This window comes from Styela clava, chromosome 1, assembly GCF_964204865.1.
Source record: "Styela clava chromosome 1, kaStyClav1.hap1.2, whole genome shotgun sequence".
In the NCBI taxonomy this organism is placed as follows: Eukaryota; Metazoa; Chordata; class Ascidiacea; order Stolidobranchia; family Styelidae; genus Styela; species Styela clava.
In genome coordinates this window covers 8,493,013-8,516,524 of record NC_135250.1, presented here as the reverse complement: position 1 = coordinate 8,516,524, position 23,512 = coordinate 8,493,013, and the positions used below count along the sequence as shown (strand labels likewise).

General features: G+C 34.8%; 1 protein-coding gene across 2 annotated transcripts; it reads left to right on the top strand.

The window, feature by feature from the left end:
• Window positions 1-3,042: 3,042 nt before the first annotated feature.
• On the top strand, window positions 3,043-23,415 carry LOC120329059 (mRNA (2'-O-methyladenosine-N(6)-)-methyltransferase-like). Of its 2 annotated transcripts, XM_039395684.2 has the most exons (15): window positions 3,043-3,332; window positions 3,627-3,735; window positions 6,322-6,497; window positions 7,112-7,251; window positions 10,489-10,643; window positions 11,772-11,872; window positions 12,547-12,677; window positions 14,199-14,298; window positions 14,779-14,938; window positions 15,495-15,667; window positions 16,602-16,688; window positions 17,090-17,274; window positions 18,447-18,525; window positions 18,593-18,716; window positions 20,221-20,343. In XM_039395684.2, exons 1-14 carry the CDS (start codon window positions 3,168-3,170, stop codon window positions 18,707-18,709), a joined length of 1,878 nt encoding a protein of 625 aa, XP_039251618.2. In that variant the 5' UTR covers window positions 3,043-3,167; the 3' UTR covers window positions 18,710-18,716; window positions 20,221-20,343. The 2 variants fall into 2 exon arrangements, with proteins under 2 accessions (XP_039251618.2, XP_039251610.2); XM_039395676.2 differs by having other exon boundaries at window positions 18,447-18,716; window positions 20,221-23,415.
• The last annotated feature ends 97 nt before the right edge of the window (window positions 23,416-23,512 follow it).

Genomic DNA, 23,512 nt, shown 5'->3' with positions numbered 1-23,512 from the left:
ATTAGCTGTGAAATCCTACTATTGTACTATAGACACGTATTTAGATATTGTGCTACCATCTTTTTTTGGCACAAAATTATACTAATAGTCCTTAGCTTGTGATACTTTCAAAAGTAAACTATCACCGGTTGGTCTACTAGTTGCGATCAACTCCATCCTCTGTACTTTAAATTCTGGGTCTCGTGCAGTTTCGTAACGTACTTCTAGTGGACAAAGCTCTAACAACTTTTTCACATGTCAATCCTAACCCCCACCTGACTATGCCACCCAAAAATTATTCCACTAATATAATATGGCCCTTCAAACTATACGAACTGTCATCCAAGACGCGCAGACGATCACCCAAAATTGAGCAAGGTATTTCTCTCGTTGCTGTCGTTAGCCAGTTCTTCATTGTCGGCGCGGATGCCATTTCGGGCGATCGTCTGATCGTAGTTATACTGTGACAAGCTCTATGACACAAGTTTTGGATGGCGTAATCAGGCGGGATTAGGATTGACAAGCTCTATGACATGATTGTGACGTCGTAGTGACGTAATTTTAGGATGGCGTAGTCAGGTGGGGGTAGGATTGACATGTAAAAAAATTGTTATGTTACGCCAACTAGAAGTACGCTAGGTACGAAACTACACGAGACCCTAAAATCTATACCTATAATTTTCGCACTACAATGTAAAATCTTATCTATAGTGCATGATCTACTGCTACGGTATATCCTAAGGATTAGAATTATACTTCAACTTCAAGCGAACTATCAGACTGCTAAAACAAGGTGTTTAACATTTAGCATCTGCTGTGCGAAAACTACACCCCGACCCCCGAGACTGTGCACAGTTTCAGCTTATTATCTCTCCCATTTTTCTTGTCAAATTAGTGTTAAATGAAAGATCTGCTGCTGCTTATTTAGATAAATTTATTTTTATGTTTGCTGTAGGATTTTAAAGTGTATTTCGTGGGGTGGTGTTGGTTCAAGTGATTGACGTTTTGAAAATCATTGGTAAATCCGTAAATGACATCAACTTGTAGTAATCGCAAAGTGTGTAAAATATCTTACACTATTCAATGCAATAAAATATTCAAATTGATCTACCGATAGTAGGAACAACAGTTTAAGTTTGACTTCAAGTATGGAAATCAGTACTGCAGTATGAAAGTTCACAATATTCTTCAGAAATTTCGGAAGCACCCAGGCACTATTTAACATACAAATGATGCAACTGGTAATGAAACTAATTTGCTAACACAACTCATTATAAATTGACACAGTAGGTCTGTAACTGCAAGGAAGTGCAGTATAGACTACCAGAGTAAAACCGATTGCAGAGAGCATAACTTCTTGCAGAAAAGTCGCAAACATATTTGTTTGTGGGTGCGTTATTTAAATCGCTTAATATCTTATAACTACGACAATTTAGTCAAACTATGTTTACCATCTCCATGTATAAATAAGTCAACGAATTATCATAAACTTACCCACTTCTGAACTTCCCAATTCCCACGCTGCAGGGCTCGACCTCCTCCGAAGCGAAGGTCAGCGAAAGAAGGGCGGGATGCAAAAATCCGGTTTGGTCAGTTTATTGGCCAGTGTCGCCACCTAACGGCTAAAATGCTTTTTCTCGAGGCATTCGAACCAAGTTTCCATGGACCTTTCCCCAAGCATCGATTTCCTTGTTTACTTCGTGACATTGGCCAATCAGCTAATTGCAAAAAGTGACGTAACAATGCGCCCCTTTCGCATCCGCTCAGACACTTTTCTCACTCAGACAGATTTTCAATCGTGGTCGTAAACATTACCTCGTTTTCGCATTTTTGAACTCCATTCGTTAGTTTTCAGTTGTGTTTCGGAAACTTAAATGTAAATCAGATAATTTAATGGTCACCCTGTCTTCCTAGGAGTTTTAATTTAATTGTCGTAATAAAAATTAGTGTAGAAATAGCTGTGATAGACTAGGCTAAAATTCTTTAACGGTACTGTTAAAAAACAGATTGTTGTATGCGATGAATCATAATGATGGTTTGAAAAACATACCATCATTTCACGGGCGCCAACTCGCAAAAGCACTCTTAAAATAGCCCCGAAAATTTTGCAATGGTAAAGTATAGGAAGAATTTTTCGGGGTTCAAAGGTCGGGGAAAGGTCCATAATCATCAATTTCTTTTGAATTTAAAAAAGTTATCGATGATGCAATGAAAATATTGCTGACGACTGTGTCCATAAGCACTAATTTTTTGGGTAATACCGTAAAAAATCTAGTACTTTATATAACCGAACCAAATCACATCTTTCTGTTACATGGCATTGTTTATCATGGCATTTTTCCAATCCCATTTGGGTTTATTTTGAAAAATATATCTATGTTGTATTGATATCTGAAAAAGATGTTTTTTTTAAATATATATTTACTTCAACTATATCTTAATGAACCTTTCCCTGAGCATCAACTTACTTGTTTACTTCGTGACATTGGCCAATCAGCAAGATGCAAAAAGTGACAATGCTCCCTTTTCGCATCCGCTCAGACACTTTTTTCACTCAGACCAGTATATATTTACGCTCAGACAGATTTTCAGGCGTGGTCCTAAACATTACCTCTTTTTCGCGTTTTTGAACTCTATTCATTAGTTTTCAGTTGTGTTTCAGAAATTTAAATATAAATCAGATAATTCAATGATCACTCTGTCGTCTTGGGAGTTTTAATTTAATTGCAGTAATAAATAATTAGTGTAGAAATAGCTGTGATAGACTAGGGTAAAATTCTTTACCGGTACTCTAAAAAACAGATTGTTGTATGCGATGAATCATAATGATGGTTTGGTACAAATTTTACAGGCGCAAACTCGCAAAACCACTTATAAAATAAGCCCCGAAAATTTTGCAATGTTAAAGTATCGGAAAAATTTTTCGGAGGTCAAAGGTTGGGGAAATGTCCATTGCCTTTGAATATTGTTGATCTCTACCCCCATCACATGGTATATGAATATTTGCAGCATTGCAATGCGACCTGTTTTTGTTTTGCTTTGCTGTATGCTGGTTTGGTCTGGACGAGTCGCAAATAAAAAAAAAAAAGAGTTCTTGTTTTGTTGTTCTGCTGTTCGGTTGGCACGTCGATTTCAGCTTGATGTTTCCCTAAATTGTTCAATTTTCTAGTTGTTCTGCTGTATTCCAAATGAGCTGCATGGATTCGGAAGGTGCGAATAGTGATGTAGGCATCAAGGTTACCAACATATCAGATAGTGATGGCTACCTATCCAATCCAGATATGGAGAATTTTGTGGATCAGGAATTTATGAGAGCGATCGGTGAAAACGAGGCAAAGGAGCGGGCGATCGAAGTGAGTGTTCCTTTGTTTGGTATGGGGCAGCTTGAAATGGGAAATGTTTCATTTTTTGCCTACTTTTCTATAATCACCAAGTTGAAAGTTTTAGTTTACACTCAAAAACAAAGCCATTTTTTTGTCAAATCTTACAACGGTACTAACCAATTTTAACACTAATTATGATTTTACGGCATAATATATCTATTCAGAATGTCAAAAATCTCAAATTAATTAACAGGATGAACCAATTTTTATATTGCTACGTACTTTTCCAGTTCTCAATAAAATCTTAATATTTTACAACAACAGATTCCACCAGAAACAAGAAGAGAAAGTGACAATCATTCATATCCACAAATAGATTCCACGTCTACGCCTGCTGTAAATGTGTCAGGACAAAATTCATGCCCGTCTCCAGGTATTTTGATTTTTCAATAAACCTGCTGTTTGTACAGAAACCGAATGTCCCTATACCGAGGAGGCAATTTCAACAATATTTCAGACAATTTATCCATCTAAATTTCAATATTATATTAGTTTACATAATATTGCATCATTTTTGTTTCGGGTCTCATGTAGTTTCGTACCTAACGTACTTCTAGTAGGCGTAGAATAACAATTTTTTCATGTGTCAATCCTAACCCCCACCTGACCACACCAATTCACTACGACGCCACAGTGACGTAATAGAGCCCTTCAACCTATGCGAAATCTCATCGAAGACGCGCAGACGAGAACCCGAAATCGAACAGCCATTTCTCTCGTTTTCTCGTCGCAACAATTCCGATAGGAGAAAGGTCGCTGGCGTTAGTCAGTTCTTTATCGTCGGCGCCGATGCCATTTCGGGCGATCGTACGAGTGTTTGGCAAGCTCAATGACGTGATTGTGACGTCGTAGTGAAATAATTTTTAGATGGCGTAGTCAGGTGAGGGTTAGGATTGGCATGTCAAAAAATTGTTATTTTACGCCTACTAGAAGTCTGTACGAAACTACACGAGACCCTTTGTTTCTTGGTTGAAGCATATTGGAAGATGTTAATTTACTGTGAATGTAAGTAATCTCATGCATATTTTCATATTTTTTCAAACTTCATAATACCACGTTATGAATTCATGGCAGAATTGTTGCTTTTCATAATGGTTGCACAAATGTTATGGCACTTCAGTGAACTATTCAAACTAACCTTATCAAAAATCTATTTCTACAAATCGAAAATTAATATACAAAAATATTCATTTTTGTAAATAGGGGGGGGCCCTGCGGTGTGGTACATCATGCTAAGTGTTCGGAATACATTCGGCCGCCGTAGAGTAGACAGCTGACTGCTTCCTCAACCATCAAGTCCATGCTTCTAAAAACAAATTACTGGTTAACTAATCCCATACAATACGAGATCGGCTTTCCTCTTCCGTGGGATAATCATGTGAATCCTAAGGTTTTAGAATTGAGGTAATAGGGATTTTATATTGATTTTTCATGTTTATCTACTGGTGGAGAAAAGCTGATAACAATGCTCAATCCTATAGTTATAATCATAGGTTCTTACCTGTGATCCGGTACTAGTTGAATTAGCAAATTAGAAATGAATAGTAAAATCGTAATTTCAATTAAATATTCAAAAAGGTAAATTTAGAAATTAATATTATTTAATAAAACTTGAATTTATCCAAACCAAGGGTATAATATTGGAGCATGTTCTAATTTTCAAAAAATGTTTGAAATTCACTGTTAACATGAAATCAAATTAATTGCAATCAGTCTTGCTTCATTGCATCATGTTAGAAAGCTGTATTGTGCAGGAACGTTATTATTTTCCGTTATCCGTATTGCACAATATTGAAAAAAATTTGAAGTAATTTTCCACATGTTATTAAGTTTATTTTATGCAATACTATGGCTATATCAATCATTAATTGCCCTGTGATAGACCTAACAGAAAATAAACATTGCTGATTATAAGTGTAAACATAACCGTATGACCTTATCGTTTTGAATGACGTTTGCTTATAATAACATTACGAAACAGTACTATAATATCTTTGTACATACTCGCGATCGGAAATGGTTTAATATAAGTACACATTGCAACACGAGTATCTAATTGTAATCTTGAGTAAATTATGCTGCTATGTACGTTTACTAGATCGGGGTAGGATTAACTTGAACTTGAGCTTTTGAAATGCGGCCCGCGGCCCGAATCCGGCCCTTTGGGTAGTTCAATCTGGCCCACCTGATGCTGCCACAACCAAAATAAAACCAAATTTTGATTTTAAGCTAAAAAATAGCTCAAGGAATTTGTTGAGATTGTGATTAAATTCAGTTTTGGCACGAGGCTCCTTGTTTTCCACTTTTGCTTTTGTAACACTGTAAATTTTGTTCATGAAATGTAACTTTTAATGTCACCCTTACATGGCCCGCCAGTCTGGGTGGGCAGAATTTTTGGCTCCTGGTCCACAAAACTGAGTTAATACCATGCTTATTCGTAGGAAAACAAGTAGAAAGAAGCAAATGCATTCCATTTCCCTATGAAGTTTGTATCTATAGACATTCGAAACATTGACTAAACTATATCATTCGTGTTTTAATCAGGTTTTGCTGTCTGGAATATATATGCTTTTGGTTGAGAGTATTAAAAATTTCAGAATATATGAAGTAAATGTGTGAGTTCTAACAACAGATTTATTAGAAAAATTAATGAAATTCCTGCCGAAACGTAGCAGGGTCCCAAATAAAACATGCATAGCTATATTTTTATAATTTATGTTTTTGACAAGGTCTGGGTGGTAACTTGGAATTGCAAAAGCTTTTAAGTTGAGTTATAGTTAGGGATGGATATACGGTCCGAGTCGCTATTGAATTATCTTCTTCATAGAGAGCCATTTTATTCCATACAAAAATCAATAAACTCACTTGAATTAAAGTGTATTAGAATGACATGTCCAAAAAGCTCTTGAATTATCTTTCTCTATATGTTCAATCTTTGAAAATAATTTCTTTATTCCAGGTACGACTGGAATGCCTGAAGTATTGGTACAGGCAGGATGGAGAATGTTTTGGAGCCAAAGAGAAAATCGATATTATTTTTTCAATAAATTAACCAACCAATCATTGTGGGACATGCCACAAATTGCACAAGCGGGGATGGCAGTTCCAAAAAGTCCAACTGGTGCTGCTCCATTGGTAAGATAGTAATGCTTGACAGCTGAGTGGGGTTGAATCATAGATATACTTGCCCAAGTATGTCCCCCCATATCCACAAGTTGAGTTTAAAACTAAAAAAGGGGGACGGCTTATAGGCGCATAACTCTGATCGCACTAATTCTTTTCTGCAATCGTTTTTTGTGAGTACAGCGTGTTACAATTTGTCGGGCAGGCTTTTATGCTTGTGAGTGAATGTTATGAGTGACAAGGTGACATCATGGTTTGGAACTCTGATGGTTTTCATTAGACAGCCTCATCACATCACAGCCTTACTATTTCACACTTGAAATCTGACTCAAAGAAAATTTAATTTGGCTTGACTTTTCTGTTAATAAGCTCGACTGTTGTAGCTTTCGAGTTGATAATTCCGCCCCTATCTTGGCTGTTGTGTTATTTTTATTTTTGAATTTTTTCAGAAGGGAATTTCAAGTTTTGTGAATGAGGATTGGTATTTGAATGAATGCTTCGTTATAATCTAGGAATCAAATTGACAGAATCAATAAACGTTTAAATTTTGAAACTTCAATTAAAACTTTTTGGGTCGTTTTGACAAATTTCAAAAATCTCTATAACGAAGTATATTTTATATTTAGAATGATCCTCTTGGTTTATCTTCTGCAACAACAACAAAAACTGCTTCACCCGATAATAAATCTCAACCCGTTTCTTTAAAGAGAAGATCCATCGATGAAACATGGAATGGAGTGTCTCGTAACAAACAACCGAAGCTTGAGTGAGTATCTCTATTATGAGGCAAGATCAACGGCCGGCAACCAACTTGCCTAATGTTAAACAAGTTCATGGACGCCATCTTGTGCCATATTTGGGGAACGCGAAACAATGGAGTCTTATGGGAAATTTTCGTCGTATTGTTGTACCGAATCGAATAAGTCCGCTGTTATAAGGGCTAGAATGAAACCGATGGGTGGATTTTGAACTTTAAGACATATGCTATCTAAATATATAACGCAATTGAGAATAAAAAACTATGTAATGCGATAAATTTGACCCCAAACACAGCGTAAAACCATTTTCGGTCATTTTTTCAAAGATTTTATAGTGATACGCCAATTTGAGGCTGTAAAATGTCTCCGCAACAATCCCACAATGTCATTTGTTCTCCTAGCGCAGCTTGGAGTTGAGCAGTAGGGCATTATGGAGCTTGACAGACGAAAAATGTTAACCAGAAAATAGAAACGGCCATTGAAGCAAAGTTGGGTCGGCCGGTATTTTCGACGAATAAATACAACTTTTAATCTGTGACGTCATAAGGAACGCCATTGTCAAATGGTTAATTATGACGATTAGAATGGCCAATTTACTTCGGAAGCAACTCGGAACCGGTATACTTGTCTTCAAAGGCAATTTAATGTACTATAAATGTAATTTGGCCAACATGAAATGATAAAAGCATGTACGGCTGAGATTCTACTTCAAAACGCGACCTTCAAAATTTTTCTACCTAAAATATTAGTGAAAATAATAGGTATGTTTTAATAATTGTGTTGGAACTTTTCATAAGGCGCCGTGTTAAATTGACGAGAACAATAAGCACAAGATGGCATCCATTGTCTGAGCGTTGCCTCGCTTATATTATATATACGCTTTGGGCAAGATGACCTAGTGGTTCTATTCGTTGGACTTATCTATGCAGGCGATACAAGTTACACATTTTTAAGTTTGGACCAGCTTCTTTTTCAAAAAAGACCTGATCGAAATTCAGTAAAAACTGATAAAATTTTGTTCCTACCAATTATGTGTACTCAATACACAAGACTAGGCAATTTTAACATAGCTCAGTTGAGTGAGTAATACATAACATTCGTTATTTTCAGTACTGAAATAGCCTCAATATGCGATATTTCGGTATAAATCATTTATATTAAATTACAGCACGGACAACATAAATGATGTTTGATTGAAGCATCATGTTATTTTGTAATTTATTTATAAATATTTCGATCATAAATGTCATTCAATAATGACAATTCTTCACAACTCTCTATGATCTTGATTGATTTGATATCATTTTATGTTGTTTTGCCAATCTTTTCTCAGATAATATTCAAACTTTCTGTTGCCTGAACAAATAAAAGACTATATTAAAATACTAATTATACCACACATCAAATAGTTTTATGGAATGGTGAAGTCTAGGCATGCCTATTTGTCAAATCTTAGGTATTCTAGAATGCTTGTTTCCAACTTTTTTCAAGAGGCCAAAAGTTTTTAAAAATAAAATTTTTTGCAATCTTGCAACCCTAGAATATGTTCAAATACTAACTAAACGGTATGTAGTGCCTTTAGTGTCGCAAAATAAAATTACGGACTGTAGTAATACAAAACAATCATTTTTACTTCACTTTTATTATACCAGAAATTATTTCAAATTATAGGTGCGATTTTTTGCATTCAGCTAGATTTTAAAATCGTGACATGGCTTTACTTTGAGTATCACAAAGAATATGCTAACAGGGCAAATATACAATCAGTTTTACGAAGAATTAAATACAGAATAAATTTACTTCAATCCACGACTGCATGCAGATCAATTTAACAATCTGTGTTAATTACTTACTCTTTCAAAGTTAAATTTTTTATTATTTTTTCCATTGTAACCGTAAAGAATAACAATGATAAGCCTGCTGATAGCATTACTACATAAAAAAATAATACATACTGGTAGATACAATTTTTTATGCATCATTGCCACAGATGAGGTTATGTTAGATTTTGAGCATTTTTGTAATAGTTTGGTTCTAACAGCCAAACCTAAAAGTGGACATAAGACACTACCTGACTTAAAACTATAACAGATACAGCTTTGAAACCGAGAACAAAAATGACTCTTAGTTATTTATGACAGAAGGTCAAACAAGTCCATTGTAGACATGCATTTCTTATTGACTATTGTATATTATTGTACTTGGCATTTTGTTTTACGTTGACAAATCGGAAACAGCCTCGTTTTTACTCAGGATACATATATCATGTTTTGTACATGATTATATTGATTAAATGAATGATTAATTATTTTTTGGATAAGGAAGGGGATGTTTGCAGGGGATTGATAGTGTATTTAATGTTATATTTTTGAAAACTGTAATGAGAAAAGACTAGAACATTCTTCTTATTTGCAAGACATTTGTAACCTGTTATACATACAGAAGTTATATATACATTTAGTCCATTGTGCTAATTTGCAAATTTCAAATTATGGCATTAGTCTTTATTTTGTAATAATAATAGCATTATATAGGTAACTGTTATAGACAATATTTATGAACAATTTTATTCTAGTTTCAATTTTTATGTAAGTGAAGTCTGTGTCTTTTTTGTGTTTGTGTCTTTCTAAATATGGAAATATGTGTTATGGAATCGCACAGGTTCACATTGATATATTAGATTTACCACCAGTAATCATCTATCTATTCACTGCAGAGCTCAATAAAATTTCTGTTTCAAAACTCTTATCAATATTTCCACTTTGTGTAATTCTTTATTGATAGGGCTGTAATTGTTTAAAATTCCAGGTTAAACTGTGATTTAGACCAAGACAATACTGGTTTATATATAATCAGAGATGGCCAAAACTGAATAACTGATTTATTGAATTGGCAATATTTAAAACTATGAAATGTTCATCAATATATTTCAAATCGTGTCATATTCAACTGGGAAATTTGAACAAGTTACTGTAAATCCAGAGAATTTGGATTTGCTAATTTAACTGAGAGTCTGAGACGAGCATTGTTCTGATTGATTTTTTAATTTTATATTGTTTGGAACAGAAGTGATAAAAAGTCTATTTTTAGGTGGTCATTGTAACTTTTCTATCAATAATATTTTTAGTTCCTGGTTGACGGCTTCCTTCCTTATTAAAAGTTCATGAAGTTGTATATTTTTTGGCAATTATATTGTATATTTAACATTATATCCTATTTAATTTTTTTTTATTTTTACCATACAGATGCTACTGGAACTTTGATATCAATACTGACGTCATGGTGATGGAGAGTGCTCCATGTAATTTAGCTCCACCTATACCCGAAGTGGAACAGTTTCGTGCAACTTTAACAAATCAACTTCGTCAACATTATCAAGATATGTGTCATTCACGAGAAGGTGGTCTTGATTTATATTGTTAGTTCATAATCATATGTCATATATTTACACAACTTTACAGAAACGCTCATATCTAAGCAGATAACATAATTATCAGCTGGGGTTAGGATAGGATTTACATATTTATCAAAGCTGATAAGACCGCGCTCCAGAAGTATGTGTACCAATATGGAGGTAACTAATTTTGTTCGCCCATTTTACATCAAGTTGTGTAAAGGGAATGAAGCCTATGGGCAGGGGGTATATTCACTTGGCTTACACAGTCGGTTTACGAACTCGTAATGGAACTAAAATGAGGTAAATAGGAATGAAATTATGAGCTAAACTTAACCTGGTACGTGGTACACATACTACGGGACTACCGATAAGACGGCTTAATCATATGGCGAACCACTCCCTCTCTCGTCCTGTTACCAGTCCATGTCGGGTACAGGAATATTTGGCCAGTTATTTGTTTTCTGATGCATGGACTTGATGGCTTATTGTATTTTCAAAGCATAGTTTTCTTGAAAATTTGAAATTTACACGGAGTCGATATTGCCATCTCTGTATTTTGTATGGCAAATTTATCACGTGCTACCAATGACAAAAAATCAATTTGTATATTTTCCATTATTGTCATTCATTATCATAATAGCAGGTGGCAGATGCTGAAATGCTAAATTCTACCAGGCACGGATATACCCATTGATTGGGTCTACCTTAATCTCATTACAATTGTCAGTCTGCATATTACCCTTGGATGATGGCAATATGGCTTGGAATATTTGAATATTTTTAAGATAGCTGTGTGAATTATCCTGATTATGTTTGATTTGAATACATAGACCTAATTTGCCAGAAATTATGCCAAATTATATTATGTAAATCTTCACTTAATCATTTTTTTGAGAAAAATGATGGATTTTTGATTTTTGAAAACAAATTTCGAATACCTATAATGCTATCTTATTTGAATACCAATGGTATCGGTTATTAATATAATTCTTGGGTTTTTCGCAGAAATATTTTTTAATAATCAGACATGCGCAGAACATTAGTGTACTATTGTAGCAATTGCTCAAGTTATTATAAATAAATAAATGAATATAAAAACTAACATATTGTTTTTTTAAATTGTTGTATTAGGTATCGATGCACCAAATGAATCATTTAACAGATGGATATTAGAAAGGAAAGTATCAGACAGAGGAAGAGATCCAATGCTTCCTACTGATTGTCCTGTGGAGGTAGTGACTTTATTTTAATGTATCATTCAATATTGTCATAAATTCAATACATTTGGTTCAAAAATTCGTTAGTGTAATGTGCACGATTTATTATAAACTTAGTAAATATTTTCATTTAATTCTGGAATACTTGCAAAGGAGGTCGCTATTGTCTAATGTTTTTGTCAGGGTTTATAATATGAATTCCATTTGTGATAATAATTTATTTTTTTGACTAATAAATAAACAACTTTGAAAGCTTCTAATTATGAATCATAAAAGGAATCGTTTGCACTTCTGTGGGCACATAGTGTGCCCTGATATTTTGATCTTCAATAAGTTTTTTCGGGCTTGAACTAGCATATTCCCCCTATATATATTATCTAATGCTTCGTGAAATGGTGACTCATTAATATAATTAATGAAATGTGATACTCTGGGGTAAGTGGGGTTATTTAATAGTCTAGCCCAGTCATATTTGTGATATGCGAGATAGAATTCTGCTCTTTCGTTGCTATAAACTTTCGACTTATTTTATTTAAGCATTCTTGTGACACAGATCACATAGACATACTGATTCCCCAGTACATGGAACGTCTTTCGTTACTTGACCCTGTAACATATTTCTATGAAATTATAATTTAGTATTTAACCCATTTCTATAAAAATTATATTGTAGTATTTTTCATCCTCAGGTATCACCATCGATGTATCGAGAAATTATGCATGATATTCCAATTCGATTATCAAGAATTAAATATTTATCTGATGCCAGAAAACAACTGTTTTGTTATGCAGAAGCTGCTAAGAAAATGATCGAAACTAGGTAAGTAAGCTGTTTGGGAGATTTTTTTTTATATGTGTTTCACATCTTCAAAAGAAACATAGTCACTGAAGTGTGAGGAACTAATATTTTAGATCAGAGGTGTGCACCATTTTTGTCGGTGGGCCATATAACTGACTTCAGACATCTAGCTATGCCACAAAAAAAATGGATTTTTCCATGTACACAACTAATTTAAAAACTAGCAACAACCAGCGCAGCGCGGGAAAGGCAAGAGGAGAGAATACGGCTATCGTTTATCCTTCTAGTCATGGAGGCACTGGGCAAAACAGCGAAAGATATAACGCAGCGACACGAGCAAAATTCATTGTGTATTAGTACCCATGTGAACGCCTTTTCAAACATGAACTGTCGAATTAGGATTTTATGCTTGATGGGGAAAAATCTGGTTGTTGACAAGCGGCATCACACAAATTGTTTATGGCTTGCGAGATGCCTGTCGCACATCCCTGTTTTGGTGACCGTACATTTGAACCCACGTACATTTGAACCCATGCGTATATCCACAGGTTCAATCTATATGCGGTTGCTAAAACCCATGGGTTAGGGTTAGTATGGGTTTAACTATCCGTGAAACAAAAAAAATTCCATAGGTGCAATAGCATACAGGTGCAATTGTCATGGGTTCAAATGTACGTGGGTTCAAATGTAATGGAACCCCCTGTTTTAAATGGACCAGAACCCAGTCATTCAAAAATGACTTCCGATTACTGATTGACACAAAAAATTTCGGTTCTGATTCCGCTTGAGGGAAATTTCATCTTAGTCTCTAACTCCCAACTTCAAGCTAACCTAATTTTGACCGCAAAAACTAACCCTTGCATAAGTCTTTTCTAATACCCAGTCATTCAAAAATGACTTCCGATTACTGATTGACACAAAAAATTTCGGTTCTGATTCCGCTTGAGGGAACTTTCATCTTAGTCTCTAACTCCCAACTTCAAGCTAACCTAATTTTGACCACAAAAACTAACCCTTGCGTAAGTCTTTTCTAATTTGCCGGTTGAGAAGACCAACTTAGTCAACTTTTGTTTTACCTTAAATTACAATATCGATAAATGTCCAACAAAACTAGAATAGGGGTGTGCAACAGGCAGGTCGCCTGCCATAACCTGGCCTACCAAGCCTTTTCGCTCTGCCCGTTGCTTTGAGGCTAAGCGATAGTCGCATTTTCTTCTCTTGTCTTTCCCGCTAAATCAATTGTTTGGCCTGGCTGGATTTCTGAAGTTGGGTATATGGCCCACCGACAAAAAATTTTGCACCCCCTGAACTAGAATATTTTTGAGATAAGAATATGAGATGCAAGAGTTTGAACCCTAGCTTTAGACCTTAAAGATCAATTTGGCAAAACCTGACTGTTAAATAATATATAATATCTGTTCTGTTTTTACTTTAGTATTGGTTACAGATAGAATCCTCCATTCTTCTATGGTCATTTTCTTACTGAAATATTATGATTTGAAATCAAGTGATATATTTGTTGCAACTATATTATTTTTTTAGAAATACAACAGCAGAAAGTAGGAAACAAGTGAAATGGCAAACAGAAGAAACATTTTCCTGGTTAAGAAAAGAACAGAATGCATTATTGGAAGACTATTTAGTAAGTTTCTGAAATAGAAATATAATGACATAAACAATTCCATGCATAAACACTCTGCGAATCCAGCCACCTAATTGGGAAAATATCAATAATATAATTGGGGGGTGTGTCTTTTAGGCAGATCATTTGGTACTCCGTAGTATGTGTACCAGGTTATGATTAGGCAATAATTTTATTCCGGTTTTCCTTATTTCAGTTCTATTACGAGTTTGGGGACTGTCTGTGTTAGCCAAGTGAATATACCCCTGCCCATAGGTTTCCGTCCATTTACACTACTTGATGTAAAATAGGCGAACAAAATTAATTACCTCCATATTGGTACATACACTTCTGGAGTGCCGATTATTTAGTATTTCTAACATTTGGAACAATTCATCACTAGTAAAGATGCTTTTTAGGTCTATTGACCCTGAATAAAAAGAATTATTTGTAGCTTGTTGTCAATATTATTTATAATAAATTTATATTTTATCTCTTCAGGATCGATTGAGTCATTTACGACGGCAGTGTGGACCCCACCTGGCGCAAACGGCAAAGAACTCAGTCGAGGCAATTTGTATTAAAATGTATCACATGGCTCGAGAATGCTCGAAGAAAATATTTGACAAAGCAACATCATTATTACAATTAAATAAAATAGGTACTTTATCTTTTTTATATGTATTTTTCGTGTTTTATCGCTCCAGACAAGATTGTACAAACAGCCTGGTGTGTAAAGAGCGACTATATTTTAGACTCTTTTTAACTCGGCATTGTGGGTCTAAGTTATTTCACTCTGGGAGAGACAGCAGGCTTGTGGTGTTAACCGATCTTTATCCTGCGACACCAACACAGAATTATTTCATTAAACATGTTAATTTTCATCTAATATTCGGATATTGCTCTGAAAAAGATACTGCATGAGCATTCTTCTAGGTAGCGATATAGGTTTTAGCTATATACTGAGGTTGGCTATTTTGTTATTAAACGTGGTACATCTGTGAAAATCAAACAAAATCCTTGCACCTTTGACACTTTGAGGAAGTGGTAAATTAGGGTTATTATGGAATATAATAATAGTTTTAATGGAATATTGTGTCATAATTTTTGCTTCAATTATAATATTTACCACGATTCATGCTATAATTTTTTTTTTAAATATTTCGGCAGTTATGTTTTTAGAAACAATATGTTGAACTTGGATACTTTATTTTCAGAAATTCCTGTGCAACCGAACCCAACTGCTCGTCTAGTACCAGCTGCTCCGACAAAGATGATCACCCCTACCCCCCCATTGACTGGGGTTACACAAGAAAGAGACAAGACCCATGTTTCTTTAACATATAAAAGTGAAGTAATGAGAATAAACGGAAAATTTATGGAAAAACTGGCAAGTATTGATGTTGCAAATTATATACAGGCCACTAATGATTTAAGTTTAAACATATAAGTTATCAAAAACATATTATCAAATATGATATATGCGATTGACGTCCCAGATGCACCTTTTTTCCTTTTATGAAATGCTGCCTCGCCATGTTTATTTTACAGATAATATAATAGACTGCGTATTTCTGAGGTTTCTGAGCTCTCTCCAAGGAAAGCTGGGTTTCAGCTTTCAGTTGGGTACTTGGTTGGCTATGAGCTCTTATCTGTTTACTCTATAGTCTAGTCTGGGGGTTTTCAGTCGGGGTTCCGCGGTACCATAGGGTTTTGCCAATACATTCCAAGTGTTCCGCAACTTTACGTTTAAATCCATGAGTCTAATATTATATGTATATATTGTTTGAATATAATCAAATCATTTCCGGAAAATTCACGCAGAAAAGTTCGCTGCATAGGAAAATTAGGCGCATGAAAAATGACCACAAGAGCATTTTGCTGTAAAACAAATATTTGTGATGAAAACAGTTAGGTTTATGGGGTTAGGGTATGTATACTCCTAAATAACGAATATTTTTGAGTAAAAGGTACTTCAAAAACTGTTTTTATCACGAATACTTGTTTTACAGCAAACTGCTCTTGCATCGATTTTTTCCTATGTGGCGAAATTTCCTACGGCAAATTTTCCTAGAACCTTATCAAAACCTCGTTAATTTTGCCACTATTGTTAAATTTGCTGCACTTTGAAAAGCGAACTTAGATTGTTTCGTTACAGTTCTGCTCTAGCGAAAAGGTTGAAAACCACTGCTCTGGAGTCTAGACAAAGATATATTCATGCTGCAATTTTATATGAATTTATAATAGTCTTTGAATTTTAGTGTGCTTCCTTGCTTTGTGCAAATTCCTTATAAAATATCTCAATAATATTTTTATTCATTTAGGAGCTATTATACAGGCACAGTTGTCATGATGATCCGACGATGTCAAATTTTTTACCGAGGGTTTGGTGTTTACTAAGAAGATACCAGGTAGGATAAGTAAATTAGGATTTTTTTGGAGCGTGTCTTGTTATATAGTTTTTAACAGGGCATTTTCGAAATGCTGTTTTTACACGGTCCTGGGAATTATTGGCAAATCAGGGTTATACTAAATTTACAATGTTAGAATGACCTAAACACTGTCAATAATTACCAAAGATCAGTGTTTCAGAGTGGTAGAGCCGAGGGAAAAAAGACACTCAAGCTACAAGCCACCTCAGCTTCTCAATAAGGGGTTGCTCGTAGTTTATCAAGCTTTGGCTAATATACTCAGGAAATATCTTGAATTTACATGATTATCAGTTTTCCAAGAATTCGAGAATTTGACGATGGACTAAAAATTTTAATTTTGATTGGATTTTAATTTTTTTATAACTTGATTTTCAATTCAGACTATGTTTGGGCCGAATCAGTACGAAGGTATCGTCTTGCAAGGAGCTCTACCTGTTCCAGTATTCAAATGTCTTCATGATATCTTCGGAGTTACGATGGAATGTTTTGCCTCACCTTTGAACTGTTATTTTAAACATTATTGTTCGGCGTTCACAGATACAGACTCCTATTTTGGTTCGAGCGGGTAAGTTAGGACCATGCATGGAGTCTTTGTAATTATTATACAAAATGTCTTTAGTAATTGTTTATGTTGATCATGTCTGATTATTTTTTGATCAAATATAAAATTTGTTTTTGATGACTTAAATGTTGGTAGTTTGGGATATAGGAGCAAATTATGACCAAATTGATTCACGCAAATTGCTAACCTGTAGGCCAGGGGAGAGGGGTTGAGGGCCGGAACCTTTTGAAATGTAAAAAAAGGCATTTTTCTGTATCATGCATCCCCCCCTTTTAAAATTCCTGGCTACGTCCCTTCTTTAGGTATCTGTCCCTGTGATATATACAAAAAAGTAATGCTGGAATAGCCCAGGAAATTCCGAAACAAGCCTAAAGAATATGGCATTATATAAAGAATCAATTAGAAAGACTTTTTCACGGTTGTGACGTTTGAATTTTGTATGGGTGGAATATTTCGTGGCGAAAATTTTTTGCGGTTAGACTTTCCTGAGGAGGAATTTTGATCGGTGAAATCTTTCTAATACTAAAGAAAACATATGCTAACCATAAGCCTGACATGGGCAAACTACATGGGTCAAATCCGGCTAGTTGGGTAATTCAATCTGGTCTCCCTGTTGCTGCCACAACCAAACTAAAACCAAATTTTGATGATTTAGCTAAAAAAAATACCTCAGGAATTTGTTGAGATTGCGATGAAACTTTAGTTTTGGCATGAGGCCTATTGTTTTCCACTTTTGTTCTTATAACAATGCAATATTGTTCATAAAATGTAACCTTTCATGTTACTCTTACACGGCCCACCAGTCTAGATGGGCCAAATTTTTGGCCCCTGGTATAAAAAGCTTGCCCACCCCTGCCATAGGCCATAAAATTATTGTTTTGTTATTAGCACGATCTATGTGTTTGAATGTATGTCGGCATCGTAAACTTACCTAGTTCACTGCTGTAAAGAACGACGAATAGTTTATAAAATGTGTAATATTAAATTATGCTTCCGAAAACAAATAACAGGCTAACTAATCCCATACCCGACCATGACTGGTAACTGGACGAGAGGTCGTGGTTCGCCATACGATCAAGTCGTCTTATTGACTTTCCTCTCCCTCGAGATAAATATGTAAATCCTATCATAATCAATCCTTCTGAGGTTTAATATTATTATATTCTTCATTTCAGACCGGTTTTACAATTTTTCCCGGTCAGCGGATCATTTGAAGCTAATGCACCATTTGCTGAAGAACTTATGGAATCAATGGTCGATCATTTTGATAAACTTTTAGCGCAAACAGACAAACCTCTTTCATTTATTGTTTTTGTTCCAGAGTGGAGAGATCCCACTCCTGTTGCCACATTGCACATGGAAAATAGTAGATTCAAACGGAAACAAGTTCTTATTCCTGCGTTCGAACACGAATATAGAAGCGGATTGCAACATGTAGCGCCTGTGTGAGTTTGGTTCATGTAATTTCGTATCTTATTGTAGGCTATGGTAGCACTTTCATCAGCGCTTAAGAAGTAGGTACTCCCGAAGTATGTGAACCGGAACGTAGTATGTGCACTTGTTCTGTTTAAAACTGCTTTCATAGGTTATTTTATTTGCCATGTTTAGTAATAAAAAACCAACAAAAGGAAAGTAAAAGAGTAAATGCATTTGTTCAAAAAATTGAACAAATCGCAGTTACAGTAGCTAATTGACTGTTAATTAATGCAGTCATACGAGATTGGGTCTTTGGTCTCCTAGGAGGCTGAGGTCCCAGGTTAACAATTTATAGAAGTAGAAATTTTAACGAGGCATTTATATACCATAACCTTTGTTAGAATTTGCAAATATGACATCATAATACGATGCCTCTTCATAGCACTTAAGCTTATATCCCAATTTGAGTATAAACTTCACTAGGACTCCAGGATCCGATGAGCGTCAATCATTATTCCAAGTTTGTCATCTTGCATTTAACCAGGCATTTCGATACTTGCCATGGCAGTATGGTATCAAAAAGTACATGGGAGCCCATAATTGTGTATGGACATGGACCGGGCCTTTTTATATAAGAATTGATGTGGCAAATTGGAAATTATAGCCATAATTTTTCTTTATTTGAGTATAAAATCAGAAAATTTAAATTGGAATTATTTTATTTTTATGAATTTTACACTTTTGTCGTTAATGATAATCTGTACAGAAAGCACTCAGTTATTTATACCCCGAGTTTGGGATTGTCGTGGGTTGACCTATCAGCCAATATTGTTTGGCAAATACCCTAACCCAGAGGTTCCCAAATGGGTACTCCCGTCTCCCGTAGTATATGTACCAGGTTAGGGTAAGGCCATGATTTTATTCTGATTTTCCTTGAGCTTTTCGGTTGAACTGAGAATATTTTAGTTCTATTACGAGTTCGGGAACTGTCTGTGTTAGCCAAGTGAATACACCCCCTGCCCATAGGTTTCAGTCCCTTTACACAACTTGATCTAAAGTAGGCGAACAAAGTTAGTCACCTCCATATTACATATTGGGTTCCGTTACATTTGAACCCACGTACATTTGAACCCATGACAATTGCACCTGCATACTATTGCACCTATGGAAATTTTTTTGTTGTACGGATAGTTGAACCCATACTAACCCTAACCCATGGGTTTCAGCACCCGCATATTGATTGAACCTGCGGATATAGACATGGGTTCAAATGTACGTGGGTTCAAATGTACGGTCACCTGCATATTGGTATATACACTCGTGGAGCGCCTCAGTTTTAACAGTTTTTATCATCAATTTCTTGATATGGGTGAATAAAGAATAAGAAATGAATTCGTAGGAAATGGTTTGATATTTTTGTGACTTGCTCAAAATTATGCTTAGTTTGGAAACAACTTTCCTGACTAATATAGCTCACAATGCTAACTTGATATTCACAAACTTTCACTTTATTATTTATCTTTTTTGTTCCAGGAATGAAGTATATCATAAATCGGTACATGGAACTCTACTTTTCTTTCTACAAAACGATGCTGGGTTCGAAAAGTGGGGACCGACGCCCGCGAGATTACGTGAATTACTTTCGTCTTTTCAACCGGAATATCGAACATGTTCTGAAAATTTGCTTCTTTAATAATTAAAAATTTTGATGATTTTATTGCGAAATATTTTAATATGAAAAGTTTTTTTCTATAAATTTAGACCATAATTGAAAGATTTAAATTTGTGGAAACAAGATGATATCAATCTTGATACAGTATACTGGATTCTGCTACAAGTAAATTGAATAGAATATTTTCTCAAAAGTAGTTTTTCTTGGATAAAAATGTTAGTATGGTGTAGTAATGTAGTATTATTATAATTTGTTTCTGGATTTTGATGCATACCAGTGGCGTAGCCAGTAATTTTTAAAGAAATGGGTTTTTTAAAATTTGTAGTTGCCAAGTTAGATCATAACAGCTAGCCGGTTCGGGGTTCCGACCTTCAAACCCTCCCTGATACATATTTAGTAATTCACTATATTCAAAATGGGAACCAATAAACGATGGAATAATGACTATGAATATCAAATTTTCATTGCAACAATGCTTATAGGAGTCCATTATATTTTTTACGTTTTCAATTTCAAATGTACGCTTGCTTTTTATATTTTAACCTTATTTTTGTTCAATTTTTTTTTTTCATGTGACATTCATTTTATCAACTCTGCCATTCTTTTCAACCCTTTTTTTTTATCTATAATCTTATTTTTCGAAGGTTCTCAATTGAATCCACTTTGACTTTGCTGCTTGTATGTAGTATAATTAGCGCCAACCCATAATCTAAGATAGCATTGTATTACACTACGCCACACCGACATGATTGTTTTTTCAAGTCATGCTTGATTTATATATTTTGACACAAATAAACCTTGCGCTACAGATACGTATAAAAATCTCCATTTTTTTTTCAGTGACATTTTATTGAAAATAATGTGAATGAATTGAATAGAATAGTCATTTCCACTCTTGCTATAGCATCCTTGCGACAGACGCATACGGATCCACCTGCACAAAGGCATAGAGAGCAAGCAAAGGTAGTTAGTTTCACGTAACCCCAACTGTTAGTTAAACTGAAATTGTTTACTTCATTCATAATTTGTAGATTGTTTTGTCTGAATAAGTTAGGCTATGATCAACAAAAGGTTTCTTGATAAAAGATTACGCTATTCTTGTAATGTTAATCTAGCTTTGTTTTCATGATGCACAATGAATTGGTGCATTATGGGTTTTCAACTTATGATTGTCAAACTAAACTTATAACAGACACTTCTTCTTTGAAGTCCATGTCTCAGTTCCACAGTATGACATAATTTGCATTCGCTAGAAAATTCTTATACTTATTAAAAACGTCCTCTTATTATAAACGTCCTTTTCATATATATCATGTGTATCACTGGTGTTTAGAAATCTGATATAGTGCTGTATTTTTAGTGGGCCAAATTTTTTCTAATTTGAAAAGGAATTATCGATACCATATATTGTTTTGGCCCTCAGCCCTACACAGATGTATTGAATGAAGTAAAAGTACTTACGGTAAACAATTACTGATTAAAAAACAACAAACCTGGTTGAAATATATTGAGAGCTGACTTCAATAACAAAATTGAAATTGTAAAGGGACTTTCTGGACACCCTGTATATCCCCATTTGCTATTTTGAAAAACATTTTTTCAAGTAACGGCGTCAGTGAATAACGACGGTACTACCTTTTTTGTCTATATATTTGAGCATTGCTCTTTTGTCTCTTAACTTTCACACAGCCGAATGAATGTGTCAACATTCATTAGTATCTGTTGACCTACATCAATGCCCGGGTCTGGTATAGTTTAGTACCACACGCACTTCTAGTTGGCCTGGCTCAACAATTTTTGCATATGTTATTCCCAATTCCCAACCCCCACCTTACTACGCCACCAAAAATAATGTCACAGTGGCGAAATAAAGCTGTCCAAAGTGTATATGGTCGTCAAAACGCGCAGACGATCACCCGAAATTGAGCAAACTTTTTCTCTCGTTTCTCGTCGCAACGATCCCGATATGAGAGATCGCTGTCGTTAATGAGTTCATCATTGGCAGCGCAAATATCGTTTCGGGTGATTGTAGCTATAATTTGGCAAGCGCTATGACGTGATTGTGCTGTCGTAGTGACGTAACTTTTGGTTGACATAGTCAGGTGGGGGTTAGGAATAACATATCTGGAAGTACTAAACGATACTAAACCCCAAAAAGCAAAAATTTGGTAAAAATTGAAGACTTATAAAAATAGAGGGGTGAATTAGTACTACACAGCCATGGTTACATAAATACCGTAAGCAGATATTTATAGGTTTTGGTAAGACGGTTAATATTACTAGACTAGGTATTTGATTGGAATAAATGCTGAGTCAAGTCCATGCATCCGAAAGAAAAAGCTGGATAATTATTCCCGTACCTGACATGGATGGGTAACCAGATGACATATGATTAAACCAGCATTTCTCTCTTTCATGATAAATAAGAAAATCTTGAATATTGTCAACATCATGGATTCATGATTTCAATCATGAGAATTTGGAAATATTCGGGGTCTTGTCATCTCAAGTAAGCTTTCTATTTCCAAGCTGCTGCTTGTTTAAGGTTTTGTTTAGAGCAAATTGTAAAATATGTTATAAAAATGTTCATTTCTGGTCACTGCTAACTAATATTATGTTTTTTTTGTATTTTGGTATAAATTTTTTTATCATCTATTGTCTATTTGCCATTGGTTATTCCTAAATTAACACCTTGTGTTGAATTTGTTCCTGCTTTAAAAATCCTGTTGCTATATTCGACTCCACCTCAAAAATGTTCCATTTCGCAGAAATAATATATCAAATTATCATTAATTTCAGATGTGGAGGTTGATTCATTGTCATTGCTTTATTGGATTAAATTTTTAACTTGTCTCTCGTAATTGTTAAAATTATTGTACTATCTATTTGGCCTTTTTCATTTCTTATGGATAGATTTTTTCTAAAATTTTGTTTTTGATTTCAAAAATTTTGTGTCTATTGCATCGTGCTGCAGTTTTGTACATGCCTCCCATACGTATTGTGTATTTCTCCATATTCTTGTCCTATTCGAAAAATAAATTTAAGAATTTGTATAAGTTGTAATGAAATTTATAGCCTCCAACAGCTTGCTATTATTAGGTTTCTAATTTTGAGAAGACTACACTCCTGGCTCATTATATAAAAAGGGTTAAG